Source organism: Sphaeramia orbicularis, chromosome 21, assembly GCF_902148855.1.
Source record: "Sphaeramia orbicularis chromosome 21, fSphaOr1.1, whole genome shotgun sequence".
NCBI lineage: Eukaryota > Metazoa > Chordata > Actinopteri > Kurtiformes > Apogonidae > Sphaeramia > Sphaeramia orbicularis.
This window is the reverse complement of record NC_043977.1, coordinates 48562296-48590247: the sequence shown is the minus strand read 5'-3', so window position 1 is coordinate 48590247 and position 27952 is coordinate 48562296. Positions and strand designations below refer to the sequence as shown.

General features: G+C 42.5%; 1 protein-coding gene across 1 annotated transcript; it reads left to right on the top strand.

The window, feature by feature from the left end:
* Nucleotides 1-251: 251 nt before the first annotated feature.
* Nucleotides 252-27263, top strand: LOC115412118 (putative methyltransferase DDB_G0268948). The gene is made up of 6 exons (XM_030124425.1): nt 252-672; nt 12513-12673; nt 23805-24021; nt 25399-25502; nt 26161-26298; nt 26820-27263. Exons 1-6 carry the CDS (start codon nt 562-564, stop codon nt 26935-26937), a joined length of 849 nt encoding a protein of 282 aa, XP_029980285.1. The 5' UTR covers nt 252-561; the 3' UTR covers nt 26938-27263.
* Nucleotides 27264-27952: the final 689 nt, after the last annotated feature.

Below are 27952 nucleotides of genomic sequence, written 5' to 3'. Positions count from 1 at the left end.
ATAGTGTTGTATTTATGGTGCACTGTCACAGTGTTTCTCATTGGTTCATCACACTGACAATGAATAATGAACAGCTTAGTGGCTCATGGTTAAACATCACAAGACTATTGTTGTTGTAGTACTGCCCTCATACACATTCTGGGGGGTTGGAATCGGTTTTGACGGAGCTGCATACCATCACATGACCCAGAAACTGACCCTTCACTTACACACTGCCTTGACCTAATTCCCCCCCCCCCCCCCCCCCCCCCCCTTTTTGTGGCTGATTCCACCAACTTAAGCTTTTTCCTTGGGCTTTTCTGTTCATTTTATGCACAAAGCAGAGGTGGAAAAACATCCCTCTTTTTTCCAGCTCTAACTGGCCTTTTAAAGGTCCTACTTGTCAAACACATCACATACCAGTAGAGGTTGTGGGACCTCTCAGTTCTCTACCATTTCCCCCTCATGTGTCCGACTGCAGGCACAAAGGAATCTCAGTCCTCTTCGTCCAGAGGTTTGCTCGTCTTATCCTGGTATAAAGTTAAATAATCTGAATTTGCTTTCTGCTGTTATTATCCCGCCATGGCATACCGTCTCTTTGAAGGAAAGGAACATGCAGCATCATACTGGAAATACAGAGTGTCTCCATCAGATGGTCTCATTCAACAGGTGATGGATTTCCTGGTAAAACATGTAAGTACTGGATTTAATTTCATGCTCTATTGAGATTATGTTTGAAATATTCTTTTTTCTGTACCATAAGACCAAACCTTTAATAAAATTTCAATTGAATATGAAGCAAACTTTTGAAAAGTCACAAGAGGCAAGAACATTTAACTTATTTCATGCAAATCAAATATCAAGTGATCAGAGTGATCAGAAGGTGGCACTATAACCTATGCTATGCTGTGACAGAGTAGAAACAGTAGAGCGTTATGTTACTATTTTCTTGTTTGTGCTTGTGATCTTTTTCAAGTTAAATGTATGTGCATTTTGTAACAGTAACAGAACAGCTCCACTTCTTCTAGTTCATTTATTTCAGCTGTGTGTAAAGTAACATAACCTGTGTCTGATGTAACGTAACCTGTGTGTATAAGGAAACTGTCAAAAAGATTTGTGCGCATAAGATAGTAATGCGTGCATATTATTTTATAGTTGTGCAAAAATTAAATATTTGTAAGCCCCTGAATGAGCTCAGTCGTACATAAAATGTAATGTGTGTATTTTATCTGTCAGAATACGAATAAAACATTTCTGAGATCAAGAATTACAAGAATTACAAAAAATGCAATTATGAATTCACCAGTGTGTCTCTACTGCCAAACATTCGTCACCACTTCACAGGTATTAATTATTGAGCAGAAGATACACTGATTCCACAGATAGCACATGAGTTGAGAGACAGCAGGCGGATATTGAGGCACTGGCACTGGGTTCTGCAGCTTCATGCCATGGGTGCCGCAGGTGCTGCAGCTGTGTGCCACTGATGCCACAGGTGCCATGGCTTCATGCCACTTGTGCTGCGGCTATGTGCTGGGTTCCATGGGACCGCATGTATGGTCCAAAGTGCCAAGCCAAACAAGGTGCTTTCTTAAACGTGCTGAACACAGTTTCTGCATGATCTTGAAAAAGTCTCATTTTTATATATTCAGGTTTTGCACATACGTCACATGATCACGTGGTTTTCTGTTTACGACACCATATCGGTAGGCAGGCTTTCCTCGGATCGTACAATAGGCTCTATGCACTGCCCCACGACTTCCTGAATTTAAGGCAGCTCCTTTACTTCCTGTTTTTCATTACTGGACACACTGATTAATCCAGGTGTGTCTGACCACAGTAGTCCCAACAAGAAGCAGCTGACACACCTGGATTAATCGGTATGTCCAATAATGAAAAACAGGAAATAAAGGAGCTGCCTTAACTTCAGGAAGTAGTGGGGCTGTGCATAAAGCCCATTGCCCATTGTTGGTGATATTTATCTTTCTCCTGTGTAGATCTACAATAACATAAAGCTTTAAGCAGTGTGATCATGGTAACCACATGTGTTGCGGTTGGTTGCAATTGGCAAGAAAAAACCCCACCGGTAAATCCTTCTATAGAATTACAAAAGATCCAGAATGGAGGGGGCTGTGGATTGCAGCCATAGAACGCGAAGGCTGTCAACCATCCAGCACCAGCCGAGTATGCAGTGACCATTTTATTGAGGGTAAGTGAATGCATTAAAACTAGGGCTGGGCAAGTTAACGCGTTATTACCGCGTTAACGCATTCATTAAATAACGCTGACATTTTTTTTTTTTTTAATCTCCCGTTAAAGCAATACCTACCGATGTGGCATTTCTCATAGCACTTAGTAAAAGTCTGAACATGAACAACCCACCTCCCTCCAAAGCCCCGCCTACTTCCCTCTGCCCGAGCTCTGAGGCTCCCTCCGCTCACCTGATGCGCACAGGGGAAGCAGAGGTCCGGTCTGCTTCGGTGTGTCCGCGGACCCCTCCCTCAGTAATCAGATACATCATCCACATGCCGCGGGTCCGTTTCATCAGTAGACCCTGTATTTAAGGGTGTGGTCTGTGCAGCGCTGGGTCAGTGTCTTCACTGCACCACGGAGATGAAATGCCCAGGTGATGGGCGCGTGTACTGTGAACGCGTGGACTCCGCGAATTTTTCCGTGGACATTTGAGATTTCATAGTCCATACATTTATCATCCTACATTGTGTGACACCATGTACATGTACGTGTTTGAACCCCACGGTCATAAAAGCTGAGCTTTATGCAGACCTGTTCAGTCCAGTACATCCAACTTCCAGACTTCTATTTCCATCCTTCATTCATCAGACTCCTGTTTGTTCCCCTTGGTTGTTGTTTCTGTTCATAAATCCGTTTTTTTCCTTCCACATGTGCATTTCAGTTCTATCCATACACATCCTAGACAGTAGACTGTGGTCAGTGACAGGAGGAGCAGCGTGAGTGAAGCAGATTCACAGGTGCACATATCGGATGGGGAGACGGCAATAATGGATTAGATGCTGGACGGCCGTAATGGATGATTGACAGGAGGCTCAGCCAGGTTCGGCCAATTATTTCATTTGGACCGAATAAAATGATTGATCAGACTTTTATCAGAAATATATGAGAATTAAACATTTTTGAGTTTCAATACCTGGTGGATTTCTTTTACATTTTAGTTTGACACACGCTTATTAGGAGCATTTTAAGATGACAAAAGAAAAGTGTAAAAATGCCACATCATACGGTACAGCTTTAATGCCGTTCTGCCTTTCAAGGAAGTCTTAGTTCATTTATACATACGGACTCTTATTTTGAAACTCATGCTTTTATTTTGGCACTCCACATGCTCTAAGCACCGGTGCCGGTGTCGCTGAGAGGAGAAAAGTGAGCGAACTTTCCGAGTAATGCTGAATCAAACTTTGTTTAACTCCTGCAGAAGCAATGCCTGTATGTATCAATCATTCTGTTGTTTGCTAAATAATTTCACATGCAAACGTGCCGTTAGGAACATGTTTACGATGTTATTTTGGATGTGTTTATTACACTGTGTTATTAACATGTTTAAGCTTATTCGTTTATGCTAGCAGTCTGAGATGGGTTGCTAATTCTTTATGCAGGCTCATGTTAAGTTTATGTAAATTCATTGGTTGTGTTTAGATATAACATGCCAGCATTTGAACTAACCTTTACTTATTAGGGACCGAGCCGAAAGGTAAGACCCTCTCACACAGTGAGAGGCCTTGCCTGCAAGCAAGGCCCTATTGTTTTTCGTTCGTTTTTTTTTTTTTCCAATGTCACTTTAAACTGGAATTTGGCCCCCTAAACATGCTCAAAAACTCACCAAATTTGGCACACATGTCAGGCCTGGCGAACAATTTGATAAAATGTAAAAATTAACCCCATAGGTGCCAAAATGTGCTCTCTAGTGCCACCTATGTGAAAAAAAACCTTAACGGCCCTAGTGGCCAGACGGAATGTCATAGAGACATGGAACCAGTGCCAAAATGTTTGTTGGATGAAGTACTACAAATGATACACTGACCATTATGACCTAATTCCAACAGGAAGTTCGCAATATCCCTTTCAAAATAAAATTTTTTAAACTAACTCCTATGACACCGTATGTTGTACTGATTTCTAAATAGCACCAAAAGATAGAGTGAACCCTCCTCAAAAAAGTTATCTCTCACTTTTTCCAGAACTGTCTTAGGTTTTTTTTTTTTTTGAAGCCCGCAAAGTTGCGATGTTTGGAACTGATTTTTCACTTTGGAGTTTTTCCCCACATGTGACATATCTATCCATTCACGGGACTCACCACAACTCTCACATGCAAAAATTTTTGAGATACGATGTGCGGTCATTGATTTATAACAATTTGTTTATTTTCATACTTTTTCCACTTTAGACTGCCATTAACATGCTCCAAAACTCACCAAATTTGCCATGTATGTCATGGCTGGTGAACACTTTCATTCAATATCAAAATTAACCCCTTGGGTGCCAAAATGGACTCTGTAGCGCCACCTTTGTACTAAAAAACACACAAAATCTGCCCTAGTGGCCAGTAGAAATGTCACAGAAACATGAAACAAATGCCAAAATGTTGGTCTGATTGAGCCCAACAAATCATACACTGACACTCATGAGCTAACGCCAACAGGAAGTTGACAATCTGCTTTTCAAAGTTACTCTAAGTTTCTGCAATTACTGCTTATTAATTTCAGACTTTTGACAAAAACGTTATACCTCATTAAATTTCCACAAGTCTGCAGAATCCAAAACTGAAAGAATTTTTGAGATACGATCTACGGTTATGGAATAATCGCAATTTTTTGAAGAGTATGTTTGGTTTCACTTTTCACAACGACAAAATCCCTATATAAGGCTAAGTAGTGCAATTTTGCAAGTGTCTGAAAACAGACTAGTGGTTAGAGCTGTGGTCTATTGTCAGGAGACCCTGGGTGAGGCAAGGACTCCCCCCCCCCCCTCACATTTTAAAACAGGTTTTGCTGCATTATATTGTGGATATTGGACATTTTGCACACATTACAAAGTACATGGAGTACATTTTTTCAAAATAAAACCCCTATTAAAAATCATACATAATGTCTATTACATAACTTCTTTTCATTTTTATGACCAAACGCTCAACTGTTTGTAGAATGTTTCTACATTAAAAAGTACTCTTTCTCACAAACACACATGCTCACACAATAGGGTTTTTCCAAAGTAATAGCCTTAAATGTGATAAATCATCACTTTTATGCTCAATTATTCATACAGTTTCAATTCATTTTTCAAACTGATTCTTTCTCTCACATACAAAACAAATGCACATACACACAGTAGGGTTTCCAAAATAAAAGTCTCATTTAAAGGTGATGGTGGTTTCAGCAGAGGGTCGCTGGTGTTCTGTAGAGATGTAAGGATGACGGACACTAAAGGGTGGGAACTGGTATCGGGACGGAGAGGTGTGAGTGCAGCTGAGGTGTCGACGGTCATGGGAGGCAGATTGCGGGGGAGGCGGATCACGCAGGAGGCGGAATGCCCGGTGCGAGGTCCCGCCCAATGCTCCTTGCAGCTTTAATTTATGATGTGATTGTTGTATTAGCAGTCAATTTAAGTTTATAATAATTACATCTATGCATTCTCCATGAGTATGCATATCATTAATAGACATAACTAATTGAATTATTTTGACTTTATTTTATAGTTTCACTCTGTCAATTTGCATGATTTCAGTTATGTACATTAAAGCTGCAAACTTCAAAGAGGACATATCTTGCATCGTCAATTCAGAGTTTAGCTCGCTGTCTTGCTCAGACTAAGTACAGACGTCTTAGCGAGGACAGTACACTCCTATTCTTCTGCTCCTGCTCGTGTGCGTGTAGCGATTAGCTCGGCAGATAGACAACAGGTTTCCCAAGAAAAGCCGGACGCCCAAAACTTCTGTCCAAATCTTTTACTTGAGACTCACTGTAAAACTGCAACATACATACAAAATATGTCTGAGTTCTGTTCATTGCCTTAGTACATTTACATGGCATCATACATTTAAATGAATGGGAAAGAGATCGCTCCCTCTTGAACAGCCACCTTATCGTGGTGGGGGAGTTTGAGTGCCCGAATGATCCCAGGAGCTATGTTGTCGGGGGCTTTATGCCCCTGGTAGGGTCTCCCAAGGCAAACAGGTCCTGGGTGATGGGCCAGACTAAAAGCAGTGCAGAAGCCCCTGTGAAAAAACATCAACGAAAAAATGTGACATCGCCTGGTATGGTGCAGCCGGGGACCCACCCTGGAGCCAGGCCTGGGGTTGGGGCTCGAATGCGAGCGCCTGGTGGTCAGGCTTATGCCCACAGGGTCCGGCCGGGCCCAGCCCGAAGGAGCGACGTGGGCCCGCCCTCCGGTGGACTCACCACCCACTGAGGGAATCGTAGGGGCCGGGTGCATTGTGGATTGGGTGGCAGTCAATGGCAGGGAGCCTGACAACCCGATCCCCGGACGCAGAGTCTAGCTCTTGGGACATGGAATGTCACTTCACTGAGAGGGAAGGAGCCGGAGCTTGTGAGGGAGGTTGAGAGATTCCGTCTAGATATTGTCAGGCTCACCTCCACACACAGCTTGGGCTCTGGAACCCAACCCCTCGAAAGGGGCTAGACTCTGCACTTCTCTGGCGTTGCCCGCGGTGAGAGGCGGCGGGCTGATGTGGGCTTGCTCATAGCCCCTCAGCTCAACTGCCATGTGTTGGAGTTTACCCCGGTGAACGAGAGGGTCGCATCCCTACGCCTTCGGGTTGGGGACAGGTGCCTCACTGTTGTCTTGGCCTATGGGCCGAACAACAGTGCAGAGTACCCGGCCTTCTTGGAGTCCCTGGGAGGGGTGCTAGATGGTGCTCCGACTGGGGACTTCATTGTTCTCCTGGGCGACTTCAATGCCAACGTGGGCAACGACAGTGAGACCTGGAGGGGCGTGATGGGGAGGAATGGCCTCCCTGATCTGAACCCGAGTGGTGTTCTGTTACTGGACTTCTGTGCTAGTCACAGTTTGTCCATAACAAACACCATGTTCGAACACAGGGATGTCCATAAGTGCATGTGGCACCAGGACACCCTAGGCCGGAGGTCGATGATCGACTTCACTGTCATATCATCAGACCTCCGACTGCGTGTTTTGGACACTTGGGTGAAGAGAGGGGCAGAGCTGTCAACCGATCACCACCTGGTGGTGAGTTGGATCCGCTGGCGAAGGAGGAAACCAGACTGACTCGGCAGGCCCAAACGTGTTGTGAGGGTCTATTGGGAACGTCTGGCAGAGCCCGACGTCAGTGCGGTCTTCAACTCCCACCTCTGGGAGAGCTTCTCCCAGATCCTGGGGGAGGCTGGGGACATTGAGTCCAAGTGGACCATGTTCTCCACCTCCATTGTCAAAGCGGCTGCTCGGAGCTGTGGTCGCAAGGTTTCTGGTGCCTGTCGTGGCGGCAATCCCTGAACCCGGTGGTGGACCCCGGAAGTAAGGGATGCTGTCAAGCTGAAGAAGGAGTCTTATTGGGCCTTGTTGGCCCGTGGGACTCCCGAAGCAGCTGATGGGTACCGGCGGGCCAGGCGTACAGCAACCTGAGCAGCTGTGGAGGCAAAAACTTGGGTCTGGGTGGAGTTTGGGGAGGCCATGGAGGAGGACTATCGGTCGGCCTCGAGGAAATTCTGGCAAACCATCCGGCGCCTCAGGAGGGGAAAGCAGTGCGCCACCAACACTGTTTACAGTGGAAGTGGGGAGCTGCTGACCTCGACTGGGGATGTTGTCGGGCGGTGGAAGGAATACTTCGAGGATCTCCTTAATCCCACTGTCACGTCTTCCATGGAGGAAGCAGAGGCTGAGGTCTCAGAGGTGGACTCGTCCATCATCCAAGCTGAAGTCATTGAGGTGGCTCCTCGGTGGCAGGGCACCAGGGGTGGATGAGATTCGCCCTGAGTACCTTAAGTCTCTGGATGTGCAGGGACTGTATTGGTTGACACGTCTCTGTAACATTGCGTGGCAGTCGGGGACAGTACCTCTGGATTGGCAGACTGGGGTGGTGGTCCCCCTTTTTAAGAAGGGGGACCGGAGGATGTGCTCCAACTATAGGGGGATCACACTCCTCAGCCTCCCAGGGAAAGTCTATTCCAGAGTACTGGAGAGGAGGATCCGACCGATAGTCGAACCTTGGATCCAGGAGGAACAATGTGGTTTTCGTCCCGGTTGCGGAACGCTGGACCAGGTCTATACTCTCCATCGGGTGCTCGAGGGTTCATGGGAGTTCGCCCAACCAGTCCACATGTGTTTTGTGGATCTGGAGAAGATGTTTGACCGTGTCCCTCGTGATATCCTGTGGGGGGTGCTTCGGGAGTATGGGGTCCGGGGCCCTTTGCTAAGGGCAGTCCGGTCCTTGTATGACCAAAGCAGGAGCCTGGTTCGCATTGCCGGCAGTAAGTCAGACCTGTTCCAGGTGCATGTTGGACTCCGGCAGGGCTGCCCTTTGTCACCGGTTCTGTTCATAAATTTTATGGACAGAATTTCTAGGCGCAGCCAGGGGCTGGAGGGGGTCCAGTTTGGGGACCACAGGATTTCGTCTCTGCTTTTTGCAGATGACGTTGTCCTGTTGGCTTCATCAAACTTGGACCTCCAGCATGCCCTGGGGCGGTTTGCAGCCGAGTGTGAAGTGAGCGGGATGAGGATCAGCACCTCCAAATCCGAGGCCATGGTTCTTGACCGGAAAAAGGTGGTTTGCCCTCTCCGGGTCGGTGGGGAGTCTTTGCCCCAAGTGGAGGAGTTCAAGTATCTTGGGGTCTTGTTGACGAGTGAGGGAAGGATGGAGCGTGAGATTGACAGACGGATCGGTGCAATGTCTGCAGTGATGCAGTCGCTGTACCGGTCGGTTGTGGTGAAGAAGGAGCTGAGCCGAGAAGCGAAGCTCTCGATTTACCAGTCAATCTACGTTCCTACCCTCACCTATGGTCATGAGCTGTGGGTCATGACCGAAAGGACAAGATCCCGGATACAAGCGGTCGAAATGAGTTTCCTCTGCAGGGTGGCTGGGCGCACCCTTAGGGATAGGGTGAGGAGCTCAGTCGCCAGGGAGGAGCTCGGAGTAGAGCCGCTGCTCCTCCGCGTCGAGAGGGGCCAGCTGAGGTGGCTCGGGCATCTGTTTCGGATGCCTCCTGGATGCCTCCCTGGGGAGGTGTTCCGGGCATGTCCCACCAGGAGGAGACCTCGGGGAAGACCCAGGATGCGTTGGAGAGACTATGTCTCTCGGCTGGCCTGGGAACACCTCGGGTTCCCCCTGGAAGAGCTGGAGGAGGTGTCACCCCACCCCCACCCCCTACCGTTCTAAGTTTGGATTTATTTTTAGATATTTGTTCAGATGTTTAGACTTCCTTTATTCTTGTTCCAGGAAAAAGTGACAGTCCTATGTCCCCTGATTACGTGCCTTTGTTGTTTTCACACCTGAGATGGATTATATACCAGATAGTTGTACATATCTGGGTAGCTAACTGCTGGGTACTTCTGAGCACTGACAATAGCACAGAGTTTATCCAAGGTCAAGCTGTTGGGGCCCACAGCAACAGAGCTTATCTTTTCCACATAACGAACCTTGGAGGTGCTATCAAGGGCTCTGGCAATATCAGACAGGACAATGGTGCCTTTATCACAAGTAGACATACTCGCAAATAACAAAACACGAAAACACGAGTCCAAAGAAAAACACAATCTAAAGCAAAAGTTCTGACTTTCTGTATCCAGCTAGCGTGCCTACCAATATGGTGGTGTAAACAACAATCACATGACCAGTGATGTCAGCTGCAAGTCCTGAATATGCATGGGCGTAGTTTGCAATTTAAAATGGGATTATCAGCACCAAAATAGGTTCTTTCCAAATGCTATTTCCAGTGTCCCTGGCCAGGTCGGACAAGACTGGACTACTGTACAGCAGACTTATGTCACTATGACAACAACACACTGAGCGGCAGAGTTAACTCGTGCAAAGTAAGCTGAACAAGTGAAGAGTAACATCTGTCCTTTTTCCTAAAGAAAGGGATTTCTTGAATTTATTTTGTTGTCATGATGGACACTGGAACTGGAGGTGGACTGGCAGAAAGAAGAACGAAAAAGAAAACTAAACGGGAGAGTGATAGGGCACCGGCTAAAACACCGGTAAAATTCTGCATTGAACCAATGGATGGAACTAAGGGAGTTAAAGGAATGAAAACAGAGCTGGAGTTGGCCCTCTTCCTTCTACACAGATAGAGAATGCTTCTGTCCTTTATACATATGCATTGGAACATTGGATTTTAGTATAGTGACTGTTGTAGCTCAGTCAAACACTTAGTGAACATTTCTGTGTTAGCCACAGGGCTAGGTAATATGTTTTATTTGGTGCATTGTTTCAGTCCCAAACTAAGGGCTTTGTAAGGTGAGACTGAAATGGTTCTGTATGGAGTTTACTGTTCATTCTGGGGCCTGGATACTAAACTGCCCTTCAGGAACAAGACAATTCTAAAAGTAGAATACTGTGAATGGAGAAGGCTGAAGCAGCTAGTGCTGAAGTGCTAATGCAGAATGACGAAGATGTTGAATGACTGAAGTAATTTATGAAAATGCTTGAATACTTTGTGGAAAAGCTAGTGCAAATATATATTATTGGGACATGTCTTAAACACTGGTCTGTATGTAACACTCCGGAGTAAGAGACATAGAAGCAGGAGTCAGATTTCCAGTTTGGTTTCACTTTTGTTTTCACACTAGTTACTAAACTATGCTACAAACGGACTTTATGAAGTTTGGTTGTTGTCTCGTTTCAAACATCACTTTGCACCCTGCAAGTTGCTGTCTTGAAAAAGAAATGTAGAGTTGGAAAGAGGATCCGCTCTTCATTCATTAGCTTCTAAACGCCTTGGCCAGAGTTATGCCCTTACGACAGCAGATGCTAGTGTTCATGGGAAGCGGAGTCTTTGTCCCTTAAAAACACCACCAATTCCGGCTGAAGGTGTCGCTGCAATCCACTTTAAAATGAATTTTCTGTTCAAGACCTTTAAATAATAGTCCAATGTAATTGTTGGGAAATAGAAGCACAAACAGTGCAACACACTATGTAGCAGCATACCAGTAAGCTACGCTGGAAACAATGATATACCACAGTTCCAACAAGAACTTAACATGTAATTTACTGGCCCAGAAGCCAAAGCCAGTCATAGGCTACATGGGAATATGCCTGGTCAATTGAAATATGCTACTAATATTGTTGGCAAATAGTGAGGCACCCAGGGCACTCAGGGCAGCTGCCGCAGAATCCATGCCAGTGCCTCAAAATGCACCTGCTGTCTCTCAACTCATGTGCTACCTGTGGAATTGATGTATCTTCTGCTCAATAAATAATGACTGTGAAGTGGTGACATGTTTTTGACAGTAGGGTCACATTGGTGAATTCGTATTTGTGATGGAGAAAGTACAATCGTAAAGTTGCATTTCGTGTTTGTAATTCCTTATGTCAAAACTTTTTCATTCCTGTTCTGACAGATAAAATACACAATAATTTTTTGTACAACTGAACTTATGTAAGAGTTTACAAATATTTTTTTTGTTTTGCACAACTATAGAAGAATATGCACGCATTTCTATCTTATGCAAACATTTTTACCTTATGCACACAAATATATTTGACAGTGTCCTTACCCCATAGGCCCCTAACATCAAGCAGTTTGTGTCCAGAGGTGGAAATGTACTTCAGTTAGAGTCAAAGAAGTGGTTCAACCTGTTGAATGTAGTGAAATGTTCTCAAAGTATAAGTATATAAAAAGTTGCCCTTTACATCCTCATCCTTCATGTGGGTATTCCTCTGTGGGAATCCTCATATGTGATATGCATGGATACATTTATGAAGGGATAAACTTTTGTGTATCTTATTAAATAAAGTTAATCTCACAAATTAAACCTCTGCATTTACCCCATCATACTTCACCCGAGGAGCCATGTTCACCAGGGGACTCCAAATCTAAGCCAGTATCTTAGTCCAAGTCAGGGTCACTGACAGGAGAATTAACCTAGCATACATATCTTTGAAAGCAGCCATGGGTAGCGCATGCAAACTCTGCACAGAAAACTCCTGAACCTATTGGGAATTGAACTCAGAACCTTCTTTACTGTACATAAAATGTGGGGACTAAACAGTTAGTTGTGACCTGAATCCACAGTATAGTAAAGTATTTCTACTTGTTGTCCACCTCCGCTAGTGTCTGGCATTTTACATTTCATTAGCCATCTCTTCATACCATATTTTCATGCGAATATACTGCATAAGTCAAAGGAAACTGCAACTGTTTTTTGGATAAGAGTCATTTACTATAACAAGAGGTGGAAAGTTGTACTTTTACTAAACTTTGGTGTAGTAAACATATCCATCCATATACTTCAAACATGACTGTAAATTAGTTTTTTCCTTTCCTTTCCTTTCCTTTTTTTTTTTTTTTTGGTAAATATTTTGTCAGAGGGATGGTCCCTTTGAGCTGGCTGTGGATGTGGGATGTGGTTCTGGACAGGGAACGGTTCTGTTGGCTCCATACTTTGGTTCTGTGGTGGGGACAGACGTGAGTCCTGCCCAGCTGGACATGGCCTTAACACACAATAAACAGGCAAATGTCACATACAGGTAAGCTCTGACAAACTCAGAGGTATGATTTTCTTTTTATTGACAAACTTACCTAAATTAATCCATTCTATGAGCAGTGTCTGACTCGTATTTTTCTGTTGTCATTCCTAAACCATGAATCAAACAGAAAACAATCATAAAAGCATTTCTTTTGTTCTGCTCTACAATGAAACTTTGGTTCAAATGCGGAAAATCTGCCAATGCAGGAACAATGTGACTGTTGTATAACAGGAATCGGTACTGCAGTGAAATACAGTATAACACAACAATGTACATGACTGTCAATACATGCAAGATGATTCAACTCTCTTATCCCCACAAGTTAGAGATCAGAACTGACTGTAAAATGCATTTTGGAAGTTTATGATATCCACTTAATGGATCGAGGGGCTCTTTATAAATTAAAGGTGGAGTCTGAGATGTTTTCCTGGAGCATTTTTTACTATATTCCTTAAGATCCCCTTCACACCCCAATTACAACTAATTGATTAAATGCTCTAACACAAAAATTTTAAAAATTAGTCACCTGTGGAACGGACAAGACTGAAAAACACCATCCAATCATTTTGAGCGCCCACTCGAACTGATTGAACAGTGATATGTCTATCAAACTCAACTGCCATTCACCCCTCCCCCTTCCCCCCTCTGCATGTACCCCTCTTTGAGCATGAATCGTGCATTCCCAGAAGCTGGAAGCGCTTGTACGCGAAGCCAGAACCTGGCTATATTAGTTATATTAGGATGGAAAATTCACTGGCAAACTGTTTTGCAACTAACATAAATAACTAGGAAATGTGATGTTAGTCCGATAGGTATGAACTGGGGCTGTTCTGTAAGAGCAGGGGTGTTAGAGGAGATTGAAGGTATGCATGGATATGCGAGCTAGAGCTTCAGCTGGGGCCGTAGTTGGCGTTGGACCCTGAGGCAGGGCCGTATGGGACCGGAGCTGGGGACGGAGCCTCAGGCAGGGTTGGAGCCAGAGCTGGGGCCGTAGTTGGAGCCTCAGCTGATGTCGGAGACAGAGCTGGGGCCGGGGTGGGCCATAGAGCCGGACCATAGAGCCCAAGCCGGGGACGGAGCAGAGCCTCAGCCGGAATTGTTGCTGTGCAGTGCTTGTGAACCCTCGGGAACAAGCATTGCACGTGCCAGTACTCTGGAGGCATGGCTTCAGAGGGACATCTGAAGAAAGGGGTTTGGACTTTTGAATTGAGTATTTTCAAAATGTAGCTTGCTTGAACTGTTTTTCTAAGATCTCATACCCCACCTTTAATTATTACTGTTCATGTTTTAAATGTTAAACTATGAGAGTACATCATAATTTACAAGTTGATTTTTAGTTCATATAATTATTGTGGTGGGACTTTGTGAGATTCACCAGTTGGTGATGTCAGGAAGAAGGACTCCCCAGTTATTGATTTGGTGCAGGTGTGGCTGATTATCAGGGGAGAGGAGCAGTCAAAAGATGCTGAGGTACGGCGTGGTGTGGTAGGAGTGACTGTACTGGGGCATTGCACTCTGCTGGGAGAGTTGGATGTTGTTCGCAGTTATATAAAGCTGCCAGCGATGAAGGCAGATAGCGAAGGGAGTTAGCTGTGTGGATACAGGCTATGAGGGGAGGCAGGGTACCTCCTGTAGTTAGACCAAGGCTCATTGTAGAGAGTGCTGAGCTGCCATCGCTCCCTGTGTGACTCTGCTGCCTTTTGCTACACCGATGCTGCTGTTTGACTCTGCTGTCTGCTGCAACACAGACGCCACTGCCTGTTGCAACACTGATTCTGCTGCCAGCCAGTTCCTGGTTTCGCTGTCCAGTGAAGCCATTTCCCCAAGGAGTTGGACGGTGACACAAACTCAAACTCCGGGGGAAGGTCTTGCTGTGTAGGCGAGCTAAGTGCACTTTAATAAACACTACCTATTTATATTATATTGTGCCCCATTGTATAGCTTTTGGTTGTGTGGGGTTGGACGGTTGCTTGGGGGGAGTGAAAAGCCTGTAGGCCAGGCCTGGACTGGCCATAGGGAGGACCGGGAGTTTTCCCGAAGCACCAGTCTGGGAATGGCCTGCTGGCCTGTGTCTCTCTCTCTCCCGTTTCTTTTTTCTTTTTTTTTTTTTTTCAAGGCTGCCGCTGTCATGACTATCTTGAGCTTTCACTTTAAATCTTAGAGGCAGGCCAGGCCAGGCCAATCAGAGGCCACTCAGGCCAGTAGTGTGTGAGGAGGAAAAAACAGTTGGTTTGTTTCGATTAACACCCGCCCCATAGGCATCATCAACCACAGGCAACATGTGTGGAGAAAGGGGTGTGCGACGTGTGTCTGGTACCTGCTGCAGTGTTTGTGTGTGTGTAGCGTACAGGCGAGGAGACAAGTTAACTTCATCGAAGATGGACCCCAAACCGTACAAAAAAAAAGAGAAAAGGTGGTGCCAAAAGGGAGAGAGAGAAAAAAAAAGAAAGGCACTGCAGGATGACGTGGCCAAATGTCTAAAACTCACCAATTTATTCAGCCCTCCCCCCAGTCAAGGTGCCATTAATGCGTCTCCAAGTAAGTTAGCCATCTTAAAAAAAAATACACTGGTTGTCAGCATGAGGGTCAGGGGAAATGGTGCTGTACACTTTTATGGTCTTTGGTATTTTGAGCCCTCAACATTGTCTGCCAGGCATCTGTCAGTGGCTTAGGTTTAGGCTATGACCAGGATTTAGTTAGGTGTTACCTTGAAGTAGAGATATATAGGGTTCAAAATAACATTGAGCCACTTTTACAAAGTATAAATATGTAGCCAACTAAGCCTTGTCTGGAAATTTAAATAAGATTGAGATTTTAAAATCACTGATTGGAGCCACATTTTTATTGTTGTTTACTACGTTTGAATTTATTTAAGATATAATAAGGCTGTCCCCTCGTAGCTGATTAATTGCTACATTTGGACTGAGTTGTCTTTGTTTATTAGGTTATATTGTCGGTTACAAATAAAAGCTTCATGCCAATGAGGCAGTTGATATTCTACATGACATGACTTATTCTGTGTAGCTGTTATATTGGCACTACTTATTATGTAAAACCTTGATTCTCTTCCATTAAAGTAGTTCTATTGCAAATACAGCAATAACTGAAATATGCAATAAATTGGTTGAGGGGAGTCATAACTAAACGTATATGTGAGAAACAATCAAAATGTAGCTGTAGTGTGGGTGGAGCAAATGCAGAATTTCTTTTTGTTATGAGACAAACCAGTCCAGCGCTCAGCCCCACCTCCTGAACAGGTATGAGCATGAGCATGCTATGTAGGATGTTGACATCAGATACGCTGCACCACAGGCTCCATGACCTATTGGCCCAACAAAGAATTAGAATTTGTGATAATGCTACTTTTTGTGTGGTAATGGGTTTTGCTGAGGATTGTTGTGTTGCTGTATTTACCTTTCACTAAAAGCATGTTCTTCACCTGTCTTGTCTACAGTATTCTTTCATTTGATCATCAGTATGTTTAAAGACTGAAAGCAATATTTTGTATTGACCTGTATTTGCTATAGTGTTAATAATAGACCTTTTTACATGGTAATGACAGTGACAAAACATGTAACATTTTGTTACAAAATATTTGGTGAGTCAATACCTCCACAGATGGGTCATGCCCTGAAAATATCCATGTGGCGTTAGGGTGAGTGCTGTAGTGACTATTATGCCTTTATTGGAGTGCATATTTGTTTTGAGTCAGCTAAAAACATACTTTTGTGTGTGTTCGTGTGTGTGGATGCATGCCCATGAACATTGGTGTTGGTGTGAACGTGCGTGTGTGGGCAAGGCCAGGGTAGCCTGGTTACATGACTGACTCCTGGCCTGAAAAAGTCTCCCAGTCTGCCCCTGCTGTAGGCAGTACATTTCATGGTTCCTCCTTAGTTGCTGTTATTAGTGGTGTGCAATACTGCATATTTTGGAATCGATCCAATACCAAGTAAATACAATTCAATTCAAATCACTTTTATTTTAATTGTAGAGCCCCATATCACAACGAGGTTGCCTCACAGGGCTTTACAGAATTAGTTGGATAAGAAAACAAACAACAGTCATATAAAAAGTAGATGAAGGGAATGGATTAATGTCCTGGGCGTCCCCCGTCCCTAGACCCTCCTTCTCAGAAAGGAAAAAGTCCAAAAACCCAGTGAGGAAAGAGAAACCTCGGGGAGAACCATAGTGAAGTAGAGAGCCACTCCTATGGACAAACAGGCTATAGATAAAAGCAGGACTGATGGATGTCCATTTGCGGATGTAGTTCCAGTCTGTAAAGATGCAGTAAGGTGGGGGCACATGAGGGGGTCCATCTAGTCAGATGAAACACTCAGAAAAAGGACACTGGGTGAATAGTGATGAACAGACTGAGTAAACTATATATTGGAAATTATAAGTACAGACCAAAGTGGTACATAGTACCAGAAACAGGTGATAGGACTCAGTACTCTGTACTTCCCCCACCATTATAGCTCCTAGGGCAGCTTAGACTGAACTGTGGGGTTAAGTCTGTTTTTAACTAGCCTGACCATAAGCTTTTTCAAAGAGGAATGTTTTCAGTCTAATCTTAAATATAGAGACTGTGTCAGCCTGTTTAATATTAGCTGGAAGAGGATTCCATAAGACAGGAGCTTGGTAACTAAAGGCCCTAGCTCTGATTGTACTTTTAGAGACTCCGGGAACTACCAGTAGACCTGCATTCTGAGACTGAAGTGTTCTGTTGGGATGGCATGGCACCAGAGCATCTTTGAGATAAGAAGGGCCCATACCATTAATGGTCTTGTATGAAAGAAGGAGGATTTTAAATGTAATTCTAAACTCAGCTGGAAGCCAGTGAAAGGCTTGTAGCACAGGGGTGATGTGCTCTTTTCTATTAGTTCCTGTTAATAGTCTTGCTGCTGCGTTTTGAACCATTTGAAAACTTTTTAGAGAACTTTGAGGACACGCTTTGAGTAGGGAGTTTCAGTAATCTAATCTAGATGTGACAAACACATGAATCAATTTTTCAGCATCATTTTGAGGCAGAATATTTCTAATTTTGGCTACATTACGTAGGTAGAAGAAAGCTGATATATCTGGGTCAAATAGAATTCCTGGGTTTTTAACCGTTGTGCTAGAGCAGTGGTTCTTAACCTGGGTTCGATCGAACCCTAGGGGTTCGGTGAGTCAGTCTCAGGGGTTCGACGGAGGTCAAGACACACACTCGACTCATTAGTCGGGTGTGTGTGTCGGGCTAGGTCCGTGTATGTAAACAAACGGCTTCGGAGACTCTTTCTCTGATTGACATCCAATATACGCGATGTATTGTTGTTGCTTATAGCACTACAACACATCCGGAAGTGTTTATAATCTCTTCCACTCGTCTGACGATTAATTATTTGAGTATTTTCCACATCGTTGTTATGACTTTTGCTACTTCCTGTTAACCACGGAGGCAGCCATGTGTAGCGTTTGTTTACATTTTTCGGTCACCGCATTGGTCAGTTACAATCGTGACAACTGACGCACCGTCGCGGATGGAGAAATCGTATTACGCTAAAGCCGAGCTAGTGCCGTAATAAAACAACGATCACAAAAATACTGAAGGAGTAACTAGAACTTTTTTTTTTTATACACTACATGCAATTATCTTTTTTTATGTCAAAATTGCGTGGTTCGGAAAGTTCGGAGCGAGATGAAACGAAAACCGGGTTGACCTGATGGCCTACACATACATATACACAACAGCAGAAGTCACACTGATTTGCAGTAAATATTCATTATTATTGTAGCCTGATGGAAATTAGGTGATGGGTGTGTGTTAAAATGTTAAAAATGATAAATAGCATAAATACAGTAAGTTCATTATTGGAATACATAAGGTTAAAAATTAAAACCATTTCAGTGTGGTAGTATTAAAAAAGGTCATGTCTTTGTGAAAAGGTATGTCATTTGTTGTAAGTTCATGCACTGTATTGGTTTTGTTCTTTGAGCACAGTGATGTTAATGCACAGTTCATTTTGTGCACCAGTAAAACATATACCTGTGTCTTGAATTTGAAAAAAATCATATCGTATTTTTTAATAAAGAAGGGTTCGGTGAATGCGCATATGAAACTGGTGGGGTTCAGTACCTCCAACAAGGTTAAGAACCACTGTGCTAGAGGTTATGCTCAAATTGTCCAGAGTGACTATCTGGTCAGTTAGGGAGTCTCTCACACTTTTAGGGCCTATTAAAATGGCTTCTATTTTTTCAAGGTTAAGTGAAAGATAATTAGCACCCATCCAGGTCTTTATACAGGGCCTGTATCGCTGATATCAATACCAATGCATTTCAATAATTAAGGTGGATGCATCATCGAATTGCTAAATCTCAATTAATTTTCATGACCTTTAAGTGTTTTGGGAGGATTCCTTTTTTTATTATTATTATTAAATAGTTTAAACCCAGGACAGAATTAGGGCAAAGTTTATAAGTAAATAGAAAATACTTTATTATCAAAATAACTTTTTTCAGAAACAATAGAACAGTAATGAAACAATTTTTCCCTATAATTGTCATGTCTGGAATTTTTTCTTTTTTTTTTTTTTTTTAGTAAACAAAGAGCACAAAATGATAACCAGAAAACAAATTAAAACAAATAATTTTTTTCAGGTAGTGTTTAGAAACTGCAGTACAAAATTTAATCAAAATTATCTGTACTTTATAGCCTTTTTACAAATCATTCAGCTTGCTGTTGTCTCATTTTTGGCCTGAAAATATAACCAGATGGCGCTTCTCTTCCATGCCATTCTTCTGCTCTGTGTCTCAGTCTGTGCATGTGTTGTGCGTGTGCTGGTGGGAGGGCGCACCTGAGCCAGTGGCTTGCTTGTTTGCTTTGCGGTGTTGAGTCATGTGATGGCACAACATCGAAACACAAGAGGGGGGAGTAGAAGCAAAGTGTGCCTGCTCTGCACTGAGACAGAAGCGGTGGGTCTGGCAACCTGCCTGTCGCCTCTTTGACGAAACTGCAGCAATGCGTTCAAGAGAAAAACTGAAACCAAAGTATCAGTCTCACCATATGACTATTGATCTGATACCGATATGGAATTGGTATCAATACCATCAAGATTTGGATCGATCTGCCCACCACGAGCTGTCATATTGCAGTGCCTCTTATTAGAGGGTGTTAAGCATGCCCGAGTGTTGTTGCCTTATGCTAAAGTTTAGCCCCCATGATCGTCATCCTTACCTGTGTGTGGCTCTCCCTCATTTTTTGAATAGCTTTTAGTAGTTAATAAAGATTTCCCATTTTGTAAATCACTCTGCTCTCTGCGTTTATTCAAGGGTTCTGACATTTCCAGCATTTATTGCTAAAGGCAAAATTCACATCTATTACAATATGGATATGCAAAGTAACTAGTTACTTGTAGTCAAAGCAGTGGTGTAAATGTACATTATTTGTGTGAAGCCTTATTTACCTGGACTTGTGTAACCCTTGGACCTCTGGTGACTGCAAAAATTAACCCCTCTCCCCATCCCCTAACACTTTGACTTTTTCACCCTCTGAGAGACAGAATTAATGTCCCTCACTGTAGCTGTCATCAATGCATGTCATTCATCTCATCAGAGCATTTAAATTTGTTCATTGAGTGAATATCAATGGTATATCCTGAATTTCCACCTAAAATCAATGACACCAAATCACTTAGATGTTGCTTCACAAAGGACTACTGTTATCACAGGTCCTTTGTGTTGGCTCAACGAAGGTAGGGGGAATTTTTTTACATTGCAGGATTAAGATCACAGATAATCTCCACAATTATCTAAAATGCCAGAGGTCCACAGGTAATACAGGTAATAATCTGTGAATAGGGTTTAAGATTTAGTGAACAGGAGGATTAAAGCAGTATTCTGTCTGGATGTCTTTGTCCTTTCTGATTCTCACTTTACTCCTCTGGAACAGTTTGACCTTATAAAATGTACACAACTTTCACCAGCGGGATTTAACTCAGCAAGTAGTTCAGATCCCACCATTGGATAATTACTGCAGTGATTAATGTGTTTCTGCTCCATCAGGTTCTTTAACCCTTTAGCTGATCAGAAGCATAAAGATTTGGCTGTGTTTAATGGATTAAGGTTATGTGGTCTGATGAGTACAGATGGATCCTGCTCCAGAGGTGGATGAAGTGATTACCCATCAAGTCTAGTGCCTACAGTCCAAGCCTATGGGGTCAGTGTTCTGACCTGGAGTTGGTTCAGTTGGTCATGGAGTTGGTTCAATTGGTCAGGTGTAGGTTCAGTAATTTTTTGTGTCTAAAAATGCTGAAAATGTTGTGGCATTTCATAAGGCTATTGAAATGATACCACAGCAAATGTGACATGATTAAAACTAAAGGTTAAATAAGGCTAAGGCTAAATATGAGTGTGGGACTTTTATTAATCAGGCTGTGAACAAACCAAGGTTATAATAGTTTTGGATTTTTAATTATAGTTTAGTTTTAATTAGTTTTGACTTTTTTTTCTCTTATTCAGTTAGTTTTAATTAGTTTTTAGAGCAGGTTTGTTAGTTTTTATTAGTTATCGTTTTTTTCTGAATGCTTAGTTTTAGTTTAGTTTAGTTTAGTTTTAGTATTAGTTTTAGTTATTTCATATATTTTATCTTCCTCATCATCCTATTCAAAGAAATTAGTGAGGCGTGGATATGGGTTACCCTGGACACTTTATTTGGGGGTCGGGTTAGGGCGGATCATGGACTGAGCAGAGACACAATGTACCGTACAATGTATAAATTCCCTATAGCAGGTTGAGGGGGGTGCAATCCATACACAACGTCACTTACGTGAAACAATGCGAAGATGTGCAAAGCATGAGAGGAGATGCACAAAGCAGCCAGCAGTTAAAGCAGATAGAAACATATATAACCAGCTAACCAGCAGTTAAAGCAGATAGAAACATATATAAACCGGCTAACCAGCAGTTAAAGCAGATAGAAACATATATAACCAGCTAACCAGTAGTTAAAGCAGATAGGAACATATATAAACCAGCTAACCAGCAGTTAAAACAGATAGAAACATATATAAACCAGCAGTTAAAGCAGATAGAAACATATATAAACCACTTATAAACATATATAACCCAGTCCATCATCAGTAAACCACACCTTAGCAGATATCTCATCTCTTAATCATCTCCAGTTCCATTATTATCCAACTTTGCTTCAGTTCAGTTCAGCTAGCTGTAGCTAGTAACATCAAACGTTTTTTAACATTCTAACAGGTTCCATACCTCTGTAAATGGATTAGTTTTCATCCTCCTCTTTTCTCCTCTTCTAAACTGTGCAGTTCAGGGCTTGGAAGGCCTTTTCATGGTGATAGACTCTCCAGTTTTAACCTGGATGCTAGTCCTGTCTGACTCTGTCCTTTAGCTCTGCTCTGTCTCTGTCACTCACGCGCACACACACAGTACGCCAAAAAAAAAAACAAAAAACAAAAAAAAAAACCCCGACCCATGTATCACTACAGTAAACCCCAGACAGGACGGTGCTGCTGTGTCCCAGCTTTAGTCTGTATGTTCCAGGTAGAGTGGGGACCAGAAGACAACTGGAAACCACCAGTGACCAGACATGACAGACTGTGTAGTGTCGTATGGTGTCACCAGCTAAAACTGCTGGAGCCAAATAAATTAATTTCATATCAATCCGACATTGACAGAGACGAAAACGAAGGGAATTGTATCCATAATTTTTATACGTTTTAGTTAGCTTTGTAAGCTCACGATACAGTTTCAGTTAGTTATCGTTTTTTTCTTTTAATTAGAGTTTTTATTAATTTCAGTTAACGAAAATGTTTTTTCAGTTTTAGTTTTCGTCATTTCGTTCGTTTTCGTTAACGATAATAACCTTGGAACAAACAGACAAAACCTTCCGTTACAGGGTAGAACAGCCAAGGTGTCATATCAGTACTTGGACTCTTGTATGTTTTGTCTGTCTTGTGTGTCATTTCCTGTTTTATTTTGTTAATCCTCCTCTTGTGTCATGTCTGGTGTCTTTGCTTCCTCTCCCTGATTGTTTCACCTGTGTTGATTACCTGTCTCCGCCCTGATTTGTTCCACCTGTGTCTCATTGTCTTCCCTCCCTTCTGTGTATATAAGCCCTGTGTTTTCCCCTGTCCTGTGCCAGTTCGTATTCCTTCCTTGTGTTGTGTATACTTACCAGCGATTCTCTGAACCTGTTCGTCTGCCTGTCTGTTCGTTCCTGACCCGGTTTGTTCCCCGACTTCTGAGCCTGCCTGATCCCTGCCTGTACCTCTGCCTGATTCTGCCTCACTGGTTTTCGACTTTTGCCTGGACTCACGGTTAGTGCTTTGCTTTATCTCCATGTACCGTTGCCTGTTTTCTGGATCCTCTGTGTATGACCTGGTCTGTCCCCTGACTCTCCTCTGTTTCCTCCTAGTCGGGTTACCCTCGTGTGTTCCCGACCTGGGCAGAGAGTTTCCCTTGCTGGTCTCGGGCGCCGTGACGAATTCACACAGTCTGACCTGCGAAGACTCCTTAACGAAACCTTTTTGTGAACTGTTAATTTTGTCCGTGTTTAATAAACACTCCTTAACTTTATTCCTGTCTGTTGGTTGTGCATTTGGGTCCAAGACTTGTGTCACTGGTTCTAACACAAGGAGCAGATTCTCATTTCAAAACCATCAAACACTTGAACTTTTGTGCTTTTTTTTTTTTTTTCTTTAAACCTTTTTTTGTGCTTTCTGCCTAAAATAGACTTAGGATTGTGAAATATAATTCCTTCATTTGTATTCACATTAGTACTTTTTGTAGTTTTATACTTATCTCAATATACTTCAAGTGGCGTCCAATTTTATGCAGTGGTCTAACATTCCCCATTCTCCCCTAGTTGGACTAACCACAGTACTAAGATTGGACGGGAGAAGACATCATTTTTTAGTCAAATGTTTGCTCACTACTACTGTCAGTTGCAAATATTGAACTATGACTGGACAATTTTAATTTCCTTCATGGGGTTAAAAACTTTTTTTCTTTGTCATTATCATTAATTTTGCAGTGTCTGTAATTTTCATGGTATGTGCTTGTGCTGAAACATGCTCAGGGCTGGATCTGTCATGTCATCTTGTTTGAAGTGGTTCTCTCCGTGTCTCAGACACAGCTTGGCAGAGGATCTGCCGTTTGCCGATGCCTCGGTGGATCTGATCAGCGCCATGTCTGCATTCCACTGGTTTGACAGGCCACGCTTCCTTCAGGAGGCCCACAGAGTCCTGAAGCCACGCGGATGCTTGGCTCTACTCAACTACACCATCGATATGGAGCTCAACTACCCTGACTGCTGCTCACAGACACTGAACCAAGTCTGCAAAGAGGTGATGAACTCACCTGAGAAAGATTGTGGATAGAGGTTCAGCTGCATCTGGAGTCACAGAAAGGCTGGACTGACTTTAGACCACAGTTAGAGGTAGTCATAAGATGTTTCACTAACAAAACATAGGATCAGCAATAGGATTTACAATAAACTATACCTTAAAGCATCTGTAAAATGAAAGACACCAAAGTATCTCCACTTTGTATTTGAGGGTCTTATGTACAGTTCTTTCTTAAACCTTTAATAGTGACATAAATTTTTCTATTTAATTTTTTCTTACATTTTTCTGAGGTATATTGTGCAACAGTTATTGACACTTTGTAAGTATCAAATAGTTTTTCAGCAAATAAATCACATTCATGCAAAGAATCAGTTTGTGTCACTATTAAAACTTGGCCATGCCTGTTCATAACAGCAAATGTCAAAAAGTATTGGAATGAGTTCCCCCTCTAATGTCAGCCTTACTATACAAATGGTGTAAGGTGTTTTACCTCATGGACGCCTTCACAGGAAAAAAAGTCCTTATCTTACAAGTGCTATAAAAATATTACATTTGAAAAAACTATATGATACTAACAAGAAAAAAGAAAAAGGCAAGCATGAGATAAAGGCTCTGATGGAACATAACAAAAACTATAAATTTAATTCAATATGGCTTTCAGCTATGAGGACCTAAGTGTTTATTACAGGTTTAATAAAGGGCCTGAGGTTGATGTTGTGTATTCTATCTTTACATTGTATGTGATCATTCAAAAATCTAAGATAAAGAGGCCTGGGATCCTTATTGAGGAACAAAGGTTTATTCAGAGTATGATAGTACCATAGAGCATAGTATTGTCAGCATCTATATTATAAGTGGGCACTGTGTTTGTGTGTGTGTTTGTCGGGCATCACACAAAATCCGGAGAGAGCTAACTGCTGCAGTTTGGCATACTTATGTAGTTTTGGTCAAGGAAGAGACTAGCAAAAGCGGCAAGTTGGTAGGACCACTATTTTGGGAGATATTATTAATTTGGAACACAATGGCCTTTTAATGGCCAATCACATTGCTTTGCCCAGAATCATAGAATCACCACTGAAGTGGGTTACCTAGCAACAGATAAACTATAGGGCCACGTTGCCATGGTGTTAAATTTCATGTGCAGAAACAGACATGCCAGCTGAGAAGTTATTCAACTGAAAATACCAGTGGAATTTACCAAGAATGTAAAGGAAGGAACTGTATCAGAGGATGTAGAACCTGTGGTTCCCCACAGGTCAACACGCTAGTATATATGTATTTACACACAGTAACAGAGGAAACAGGATCACTTATATGAATAATTAACAACAAGGCTCATCCTGCTCATCAGCCTCACTTTGTGTTTCTTGGTTTCAGTTTTATGCTGCCTTACAGCCTTATCGCAGCCCTCACCTTGGTCCTGCCTCAATCGAGTTGTATCGGGAGGCGTACAATTCCATTTCTTACCCTGACAAAGAGTGGTGAGTGTCAGCAGTTCTCTTTGTTCCACATCCACCGGTGGCATTTTCACACTTACTGTACCTGTTTTTTTCCAGAAGTCCAGATAGATAGACACATGTTCAACATTCACAATACTTATAACACATTTCCATTTCCTTGTCTTCCCATGTTTGTAAAGGAGTAGTAGAAGTATAAACGTATATGTTCCCTTTACACACAACTCAAATGATTTTATTCATCTAAAGAACAGAACTGAACAAAACGATATATATCGATTTCTTTCTTTAAACACTTTCATTACAATCCTGGTTTAAACTGCTTTTTTGTATGGTCTCTATATCTTGCCTCATTCATCAGTCTAATGGCCTTTTTTTGCATGTATATAATATAATAATAATGTATATAATATATTGGTTTTATATGCATTTCCCCACACTTCAACACAGTAACTCAATTATGGTAAGAACAATGTGCAGTATAACATATATAGTGCTTTCTGATTAAGGATAAGCTTTGTTTTTCCCAGGACGCTAATGCTTCAGACTGTGAACCAAATCAAAACAAGACCGTGGTGCACACCAGCCCTAAAACGTTACAGATTCCATTAGGTAGGAGTGTTGTTTCTCAGGTGTTTAACCTTGTGTGTGTGTGTGTGTGTGTGTGTTGTCATGTGTTCAGGCAGGAGTGTGTGTATGTGTGGACGTCCATGCCTCTGTCCAGTTACATGGGGCTGGTGGAGTCTTTCTCCAGTTACCAGACTTTGTTGAGGATCAACCCACAGAAGGCTGGCACACTCTCACATGACATCTGTCAAAGGTAACACAGGGATACGATTGAAGATCAGAACAAGACCAAACTGTATTAGCATGTCTGTTAAAGGGTGTAGTGACGTGAACATCTGCTCCAACTCAACTGGTTAAAGACTGGATGTTTGGATCAGTATTTGTTAGACACAATTTACATTTTAGACTGAAATTTGGGTGCACCTCCAAAACCAATTCATAATAAAAATATATACATACATATAACACACAAAACGCAGTTGATTTGGTCAGTTAAAAAACAAATCTAAAAGAAAGTTGCATATCTAAGTTAATTATTGTACATTGTCATAGTTTCATTGTTTCAGTGCAGAGTTCAGTGTGGTTTTAGTTCTGGGAAACAAATTAGTTAACATTTAAACTGACCTGGGAAGAAGTGATGCAATCTGGATTTTTTCTGTCCTGAAATGATAGTGAAACATATTGTTGAAGTGGCCTTGGCTGTGTTTGACCTTTAAACCTGACCCTGACCCTGACCGAGTTCACATTCTGCTGGTGTTTTCCCTCCTTTTACAGGCTGTTGTCTGAGATGAAGGTGACCTCTGCTGATGTTGAGGTGGAGGTCGGGGTCAAATACTTCTACCTACTTGCCTCCAAAGCACCACAACCCTCCACAGTGCTCAGTGAGACATGAGGAGATGAGAAACTCAGTACTTCTGTCATGTGATGGATTCATCAAATGAGATTTGAGGGATCTTTACAAAAACTCATTTTTAACATTTTATGTGATTAGATACTCTTTTTAAATAATCTGCTCTGTGTAATCAGTAATGTCCACATTTCTGTCTAACTTGTAATAATCATTAACTAAAGTTAGAATAAGTGTCAGTAGAAAGCAGTTTGTAGTTTTACAATACACCACTAGAGAGAGATATTTGATCAGATGTCTCAGGGACTGTGACACCATTGGATAAATGTTCAGAGTTTAATCTGGCGTTTGAGTAGTTTTAGTTTAAGTTCATTTAAAAGAATTGACTTACCATTTAAAGGTGGGGTGCGAGATGTTTTCCTTGAGGATTTTTTTACTATATTGCTTAAAATCCCCTTCACACCCCAGTTACAACCAATTAATTAAATGCTCTAACACAAAAATAAAAAAATTTAGTCACCTGTGGAATGGACAGGACTGAAAAAACACCATCCAATCATTTTGAGCACCCGATCAAAATGATTGAACGGTGATATGTCTATCAAACTTAACTGCCATTTGTCCTTCCCCCTCTGCGTGTACCCCTCTTCGTGCACAAATTGTGCATTCTCAGAGGTTTGGAGCATGCCAGGCCACCAGAGCCGGGGCTGCCGGAGTCGGAGCTGGAGCTGCCAGAGCTGTCGGAGACAGGGGTGAATTGTCGCTGTGCAGCACTTGTGAACCCTCGACAACAAGCATTGCACATGCCATTACTCTGGAGGCGTGGCTTCAGGGGATGTCTGAAGAAAGGGGTTTGGACTTTTGAATTGAGTATTTTCAAAACGTAGCTTTCTCAAACCATTTTTCTAAGATCTTATACCCCATCTTTAATTGATTAAATGCTCTAACACAAAAATAAAAAAATGTAGTCACCTGTGGAATGGACAGGGCTGAAAAAACATCATCCAATCCTTTTAAACGCCCAACCGAAATGATTGAACAGGGATATGTCGATCAAACT

What these genes read in the sequence shown, in the direction of transcription:
- LOC115412118 (XM_030124425.1), top strand. Translation starts at nt 562, where the DNA reads ATGGCATACCGTCTCTTTGAAGGAAAGGAACATGCAGCATCATACTGG. An exon ending in TGAACCAAGTCTGCAAAGAG is followed by an intron (nt 24,022 to 25,398) that starts GTGATGAACTCA and finishes TCTTGGTTTCAG; the next exon opens with TTTTATGCTGCCTTACAGCC. An exon ending in TCTTACCCTGACAAAGAGTG is followed by an intron (nt 25,503 to 26,160) that starts GTGAGTGTCAGC and finishes TCATGTGTTCAG; the next exon opens with GCAGGAGTGTGTGTATGTGT.